The sequence below is a fragment of the Lepidochelys olivacea genome, assembly GCF_965140295.1.
Source record: "Lepidochelys olivacea isolate rLepOli2 genome assembly, chromosome: 5".
NCBI lineage: Eukaryota > Metazoa > Chordata > Testudines > Cheloniidae > Lepidochelys > Lepidochelys olivacea.
The window spans coordinates 45,322,936-45,331,998 of NC_140415.1; the positions used below are offsets into that span (position 1 = coordinate 45,322,936).

Sequence of the window (9,063 nt, forward strand, 5' to 3'; positions counted from 1 at the left end):
AAACAGATGTTTTCTCCTTTCTGCATAACTCTCATTTCATTTCTCTCCTCTCTCTCTGTTTTATTATTTTCAATTTAATGTATTGTGTACCTCTAAAATGTTTTGAAATACAGCTTGTATAAAAAAGGTTATACAAAATAAAGTATATCACGTTGTACTGCATATCAACTAGATAAAAATCTATTGATGAACAGGAATGAAACAGAGAGTAATCCATTACTGGTAAGAACTCCAATGGGTAACAGTATCAAGTAAGCTATCACAGTGGAGGGGTAAGTATTAGGAGCCTTGTTAGTTAATATTTTCATTAATAATGTAGAGAAAGCATACACAATCAGCCATGATCACATACGCTCACAATAAGTAAGTATTCCTTTATTAGAATAGCAGATTCATAAATATAGCTTTTACTCAAAACATGTATATTTAATTCTGATCTGTTTACTACATACCTTGCACAAGACCCACAGGACTTTATTATCATGTAAACAACAAACACTATTTGTTGTGTGACATTTTTATTCGAAATGAAAAATATATTATAAAAAAATTAAGAACAATACCATTATAGGAGGAGCTCAAAAACACAGGAGAGAATATAGCTGCAAATGGACCTGGAGAGATCAGAAGAGTGAGTTGACTATAACAAGATGAGATTCATTACTAATAAAGTTAAATCTCATACCTACAGATAGGAACGGAGAGACATAGCTATCTGGAAGGCAACAAGTGTGAGTTAGTTGTAATAGTAGATACTAAACTAACTATGAACTTGCAAAAAGAAAAGGAGTACTTGTGGCACCTTAGAGACTAACAAATTTATTTGAGCATAAGCTTTCATAAGCTACAGCTCACTTCAGTATCTTATTTACGGTCAAATAAATTGGTTAGTCTCTAAGGTGCCACAAGTACTCCTTTTCTCTTTGTGGATACAGACTAACATAGCTGCTACTCTGAAACCTATGAACTTGCAGGGCAATACCTGGGCCAAAAATGCTAGTGCTATTCTTGGGGGTGTATATATAGGAAGGTTGTATGTAAAGCTAGGGAGATAACATTTTCCATAACCCTTCTGCAACAGGAGCTGGAATATTGCATGCAATTCTGTTTCCTGCAGGTTAGTAAGTATACTAAATACAAAGAAGGAAAACAAAAATTATGCAAGAATTGGAGGAAAATATATATGAGGAAATATTTGGGGAGCTAATTGTGTATAGTTTAGAAAAGAGAAGACAAGAAAGGGACATAAATACAGTCTGTAAGTACCCACAAGATAATTTAAATGAAAGAAAGAAAGTATTCATATTCTAAGAAGATATTGGGACAAGGAACAAGGACACAGTAAGGAAAGGAATGTTTATGCTAGATATTAGATAAAAATTCCTAACTTTTTAAGAGCAATTGGACAGTGGACTAGACTGAGGAAGGTGTTCAATATTAGATATAGGCAAATCAGCCATTATTTAGACCTGGATGATGTACATATTCAGGGGTACTAATATTTAGATGATATTCACACATCCATCTATATGAATATCATTAGAAATTAAAAATGTTCTAGTACATCCTCTTGCCCTCCCTGCTTACAGCATTTTAAGATCTTGGGGTTAAGGAAGACACCCCACTGCATGTAGCATTGGGAAATGGAGAAGGGGCTCTGCCAGGAGGTCAGAAAAAGGAGAGGAGAAAGATCAGCAATCAGTTCTGCTTTGGAAAGAAGAAATAGACATTGTGCAGCTAAGAAAATTTTAAAGAGTTACGCTTTCTTTTTAGGCATATGTCACTGATGATCTGGACAAAGGGGGCCTGATTCTTTACTGCATTGCATTTGTGTAATCATTTACGTGTAATTTGGTACAATTTTACACACTTCACAGTACAGCTGTAAACACGAAAGAGCAGGGCAATAGAATTTAGCACAGGTATGGATTCAAAGATGGACAATTGGTCTGTTTCGTTATGGCAATTCTTACATACCTAGTAATAATAGGCGCCTATAAAGCAATGCGAAGTGTTCCACCCAGTGCCATTCAGTAAAAATAAATCTTTTTCAGTCAATTCTCCCTTCTAAGTACTTCCAGAACTATCATATTCAGTTATAAATGGCCTAAAGCACTCTGCTGTGGACTCCGAGAGCAAGGGGAAAGTCCTACTCATAGGGTTTTGTACAAGACACAGTAATCAAAACCCAGTGATTTGTTAAGATTTTTGAACACACATCTGTTTACAAATGAAAAGCAAGCACAGGGTTCCAGTTTAACTTTAATGTAACCCATGACCACATGCTCACCTAGGGTGGGTTGCATTGCATTCATGTAAGTGTGGTTTTAAGCCTCCTTTGTGATTCCCTGATCCTGTGGCTTTCTGGCCCACATGCTCCAGGGCTGTTCTTTGGGCCTTGAGGGGCTTTCGCCGCATCACCTTTCCCCCAGTTTCAGCCTGTGACCAGTCATCAAGAGGTGGGATGGTGTAGGAGCTAATACAGTTATCTGTACCACACAAGGATTTCCCTGTGCAGTGAGAAACTGATTACATTGACTTTATGGTAGCTTTGAGCCACTCGGTCAGCATAAAGCTGCCCCATCATAAATGGGTTCTTATTGTCCTTGTCCAGCTCCCACTGATATGGCTGGGCCCATGTCAATGGAAAACATTAGTACAGTCAGGTTTCAGAGTAACAGCCGTGTTAGTCTGTATTCGCAAAAAGAAAAGGAGTACTTGTGGCACCTTAGAGACTAACCAATTTATTTACAGTCATTAGGTTAAGTAGTTGCGGGGGAAATGGTAACAGGCAGTGCAGAGGGGAGGTGGTGAATGCAGGCAGCTGCAGGGGAGAGAAGGACACACAGAAGGAGAAAAAGTCACCACTGTAAATTGACCCATTCTCCAAGTGCTTTTCAGCAGCAGCTTGAAACCAGTCATCATAAAACCTAATATTGGAACTATTAAATGTTTCAAATTTAATTTGATAAAATGCAACTGAGTTGAAAGTGACTGTTATGTCACAGAGTTCTACTGAAAGGGCAGCTGGGTTTCTGGGAGAAGGGAGAAACGGGAAAGTCCAAGTAGCCCACAAAATGATGAAAAAATGTTTATAAATAAATATATAAATAATGTTTCTTGTCTGTTTCCTGAAAACTGTTTTTCATTGTAGACGGTATATTATATAAACCCTCCCCATGCAGTTTTTAAATAATTGAAATTTAAAATTGAGACATACTCAAATAACAATAAGCTACACCAGACACAAATGAGGCTCATGTTGATAACTTGTCAGGAGCCCAAGGGCAGCATGCAATTTGCATAAAATGGAGCTTATTATAGCTGCCCTCCTCTTTAATACGTGACCCACAGAGATTAGAGGTCCAAGCATACAGTTCTGCATCTTGATCCAATAGCCTGGATTTGAGCAGCATCATGTTCTGTGGCCTATAGCAACTGTGGGCTGCTCCTCTGCCTTAAAGATGAGAAAAGACATTTGCCATGGTGTAATTCCCCTTGAGCTGCATTTGACATGCAGGTACATTGTCTCCCCTCCTACCCACTGTTATATTGGAACAGCTTCTATGTATGGCAGCTCAGAAACTGTACTCACATAGCACCCAGGAACAGAGATAAGCTCTGAAACGTATATTTCAGTAAAATAAAAGACGTAATTAGTATTTTGTTATTGTTTATACATTCTTACAGTTACCTTGACCTTGATATTAGTCTTACTCTATATAGGTCAGTGTGTAGTGTGAAATAGCATATACAGTGGGTTTATAGTGGGATAGTATTCAATCACACATGAAGTAATGTCTAAGATATAAGATCATTCTTTTTATTTAGTGGGGAGTGTGTCCTATGTATTCTAAAATGGAGAATGGCTAAGATTAAAATAATCCCTTGAGAAGCCACTTTTAGTAAGTAGCATATTTATATATCCGAAACAATAATTTACTTCAGTTAATGTCTTGCATTCAATATGGCACTCAGTGGCTATATAATTTTATCACTCCATTCCAAATGTCCTGTCCCTTGGATGTTTTACTGAGAAGATAAAAGAAAGATAGTGTTTTTTCAAACTCCTCATTGTCCTTTTACAAAAAACTGGTTTTTTAGTTAGCTGTAACTGAAAGATTGCAAATAATTTAATTGTGGTCTTTTAAACATATTAACTAAGACATACATGAATGACAGCAGAAAGAGAAAACTACATTCTATTTATAAACAGTACATTAACATATTACATGTTTTCTCTGAAGGAAGTAGAAATTCGAAACAAGGACCTGGAAGGGCAGCTGTCTGACCTAGAGCAACGTCTGGAGAAAAGTCAGAATGAGCAAGAAGCTTTTCGCAATAACTTGAAGACACTTTTAGAAATTCTTGACGGAAAAATCTTTGAACTAACAGAATTACGAGATAACCTGGCCAAGCTAATAGAATGCAGCTAAAGAAATGGGATTTCAGTGCCAATCATCTTAAAGATGCACTGTCTCTCTTCATAGGACTTTGTTGGGCTCTGCATCAAAGTTGCACAAAATTAGAAAAATGCTCCTCCAAGAGGGCCTATTTTAAATTTGAATAGTATATTTCAATGTAAAATTTAGAAATCATCTTGTAGCTAGTTGAAAAAGAAAACACTTGAATTACAAATTACCTCCATGTATATTATTGGCCATAAATAACTTGAAGAAAGATATTAACAGTAATTGAATGCAGTGATTTTCTGATTATTAGCCAGTGGAAGAATTAGCAGTGTCCCAGGTCACATCCCCTTTTTGTGTTAGACACAATGTAGATTATCTGCTTTTTTTATTTAAGATATCTAATTGATGTGTTTTGTGCAAAAACTTAGTGATGACAGCCCTGTCTTTTGTTGTAATCTTAATAATTTCTCAGGATACTTTGCACTGTTGAGAAACAGTGCCATTACCAATTAATTCTTGCCAGGAGTGAGAGAGAATTGCATCTTTAATTGAAACATAGTTAATAGAACTGCTTGTATAGAGTTCTTCCTTTTTTTTATACTGGAAGATACTGTATTTCTTTATGAAGTTCACTCTGGTGTTCTATAATATTGTCCAGTGTATGGTTTACTTTCCATATTATTTCCATGTATTTACAATGAGATCCTGTCTCCCATTTTATTATACATTTTAAAGTCAACCAATGAAGGCAGGTGAGTTCCTCAGAAAAAAATACTTTTAAATTTAAAATTTGACATGCACAGATAAATATAGGTAGCCAGTCATTTATTGTCTGGCCTTATTAAACATCAAATATAATTAGAATGTGCAGTTACTTGAAGATGTTTTATTAGCCTATTTTGCAAGAAATCTTTTCTGAATGATCAGTGCATTTCAGTTTTGTGGAATAATGCCTAGTGGAGAACACTGTTTATTGATCATGTTAGGGATATAGAGCTATTACAAGGGGATTACCTTTGCATTGAACCTGCCCAGCCAAGAGAAATGTTTCTAGAAGCTGTGTAGTCATAGCAAATTGAAATGGAGACATGTTTTCTCTGTATAGTTCTTCACACCACATTTTATCGAAACCACACCAGGCAACTGAACTGTTACATAGTTGTTTAAAAAGAGGAATTGAATTCACTTATCCTCAGTGAATGGGTTTTAAAGTTGTTTTGATGTAATTTTAACAGACTTTTGGCAAACATGCATTTCTCTATATAATATATTGATTTTAAGAAAAGTAATTGAAAGGTAAGCCAAGTGTCATATGTTTGCTTATTGAATGGAAAGTGCATCAAAGTATGTTGTTGCCATAAATTGCCTGCAATGTTGGAGAGGGTTTTTTAAAAAAAAAATGTATGAATGGGTATCAGACTCAAGAGTCTCAAGATGCACTGAGTTTTTGTTTGTGCCCAAAATTAATTTGAATGTTAAATACAAAATCCAGATGATTACTAAATTTGTATAACAGACAATTTTCTCCACTTTTACAGAGTGCTATTCAAAACTAGAAAATGTAGGTCTGGTTTGTGTGTGTGTACTGTATGTATAATACACGCATTCTAATTTACATTAGAAAGAGAGAAAATACATGGTTTGTTTATAAAATATCATCATTTTTTCTTTACAAGTGATTTATCAGGTTCCCCTGACAAGTCAGGAGAACAGTTAAGTTCAAATACTAAACCATCATATATTATATCGTATGTACTGTACACACCATTTACATTTCCTCCATATTTTTAGGGTATTTTCTCACCTATTTTATTTATTAAGAGGGGAAAAAAAACTTAGTTCAGTGTGCATATGGCTGAAAGCTTGCTGTGGCGAGTTACAAATATTTTATTTGGTGGATGTTAAATGATGATGATATGGGTAACTTCATCAGGTGAGCAGAAATCACCAGGTTTTAATTTATATTAAGCTATTTGGGCCTGATTCTCTTGTGATTTACACCAGTCTAAACAGAAGAATCTTCAGTGATGTCAATGGAGTTACTCTGGTTAAAACTGGTTTATGTGCCAGGAGAATTAAGGCCATTAAAACTGGATGGGCTTAATTAGGAGGAAGTAAAAGGTGAAACAATAGCAAGTTGATAGGATAATAAATGTGATATTATTTTAAATTATATTATCAGAATTTTTTAAAATGTCATCCTTTACATGTGGGAAAATAACTTACAAAAATATTTCCACTTACTTTTTTGTATATGTGTGTTACATGAGTATTTTTATGTATGCATACATACACATATGTATATATAGTACATGGAAAAAATTTAGATGTGCACATTTTTAATATTTTCCTAGTGAAATGAAATTTAAAATTGGAAAATAATATTTGAAAATTTCTTTTCTCATAAAGTAGAGATGCTTGATTTCATTTTTTAAAATAATGCAATCTATTGAGGGCTGCACCTTTGAATTCCCAAAATAGTCGTTAAACATGGATATGGGATAAGGTGGACATAAGTGCACATATAAATAAAATCTTATTGTAAGAATATTTTAAATGTTCATTTTCAGTAGGTGAGTGTATAGAAATTGTAATCTAAAGTTCATAATTAGGTGGTGATACCTACTGTAGCCTCTCCACTTCTGTATTAAGATATTTGAAACATTAATTTTTCCCTAGAGACAGGTATTATACATTGTATCTAACTTTAGATAAAACTGTGGGAATATGTATGCCAGAAAACAATGTTGGGTACTGTAGCCTGAAAATGTGAACAAGAACCTACACAGGAGAGGAGAGCAATCACATTGTGTATAACTTGTTATATGACAACTATGGAGTCTTGTTTAAAAAAAAAGATGGAAAAAAAACCCCAACAAGAAAAAGAAAAAAATATATAATTTTTATTTTGAAATACACTTGCTGTTCTCTGGAGAATGTACTTTTTCTCTTTATTTTTTTCTTAAAACTTTTTCAAGTATTAAAAAGTGTGCAAGTGATGGCAGCAGTTACCTTAATCCTTCAGGTGCTACTGGATTTTGCATTGGCGTGTCATGTTGTGAAATCCTGACTTTGACATAAAAGGTTTTATAAGTACATCCCCGTCTGGAAAGTTAGTTTTTGGAGTGTCTCTCTCGTAATCCGTATGCCGGAATGATCCCAAAGTTGTATTCTTCTGTACTGACGTATTAAAATCTGTCAGCTGTAATATAGGCCATGATTTCCTGCTCTCAGCAAACTTCCAAGAAAACTGGAAAGGAAAACAAAAATAATTCATCAACAGTGGACTTTACATGGTACAGGGAAGGATACGGAATAATTAATTGTTATAAAATCTTAAAGCAGCACACATTTCAGGTAAGATGTAGTTTAGAGTAGTGAATACACAGATATAATTGAAACTGAATGTAAGGAAGTGGTGGTTGTGACTAATATTGTGATGGTGGCATTTGGAGAAGATAATTCTTTTTTTAATAAAGTAAATTTTTAATAAGAAAAGAGAGTGGATAAGAATGCATCAACTGAGAGAAAATATTTTTGGTTTTCCTCCTTCAGTTGCCAGCCATGGAAAGTTTTCTTTTTTCATGCCTTTTCCTTCTCCAGCCTATCAATTAAGGGTTAAATCTAGGTTTAACTTGAGTAAATGGGTGAACCTCAGTTGGTTCCATCCTCATGTTCTCTGTTTCTGTGCTGAAGAGGCTATTGAACAATGTCCTTCCTTTATGCATCATATTCTTTGAGGGAGGTAGTTACAGAGTCAAATGCAAAATCTGCATCAGGCTATTGTCACAAATTCAGGGTGGGAGGCAAAGGAGAAAAAGGCTGAAATCCTTCCTGGTCATTCTCTATCTTGCAAAGTCTGGCCCATTAGCATTAAGAATATATTGACTACTTTACTTGTCATTACCTTAGAATAGGGCCAAATGTCAATCTGATTAGAGTACAGCTCTGAACATTGAGGAGTAATTTTAAAAAAATCAAGCCCACTTGGGCTAGAGGTGTATGCACTCTCAGTAACTGATTATGCCAATTAGACACGCAATTATGCACTTGTTTTCTCTAAACAAGGCTCTGGATTGTGCAAAGCAATGTTCTGATTGGTTGGTTGAGCTTTTTCTGACGATAATACATCCATGCACCAACTCTCAATGGTACAAAGCTGGGACTTTATCGCTGAATAATATTTTAAAAATTCCTAGTCCTGCTTAATAAAACGAACCCCTGGATTTACTCAATTAACATCAGAGTTTAATTTGACCCACTATGTTAAATACAAGATAGTGAGTAGAGTCTGTGGGCTAGATCTTGGCTCCTAATTCAGCTACTTTCCACTGCTCTGGCAGTGTAAAGGAACTGGTAAGCTGGCATAATTGTCTACATGGGGAGTCCACATGTGTAGGGCAATCCATAGGTGGAATAGTGGTTCCTGTGCTCCTCACTCTGCTCAAGTCTTGGCATAAAGCAAAGGAGACTGGGGAACCAATATGTCCTAGCTGCCAGAATGACCCTTTGGGATATGGGCAGCCAGCCCTGGGATCAGGAGAACATATATGTGATTTAAAGCTACATTTGCAGTTCATGGTCCAATCTTGAATAAAGATGAGCTCGGGTAGACCAGTATATCTGGATCTTGATGTTATTTTAGATCATT

The 9,063-nt window shown here is 35.4% G+C and overlaps 1 protein-coding gene across 1 annotated transcript in view; it reads left to right on the forward strand.

Annotated features, from left to right (window-relative positions):
- HOMER1 (homer scaffold protein 1) overlaps positions 1-5,097 on the forward strand; it is a 155,004-nt gene extending 149,907 nt beyond the window's left edge. Inside the window, exon 9 of the mRNA XM_084629669.1 lies at positions 4,248-5,097. Within this exon, the coding sequence (XP_084485795.1) occupies positions 4,248-4,436 (189 nt within the window). The 3' untranslated portion in view covers positions 4,437-5,097. The remainder of the gene's footprint in view (positions 1-4,247) is intronic.
- Positions 5,098-9,063: the final 3,966 nt, after the last annotated feature.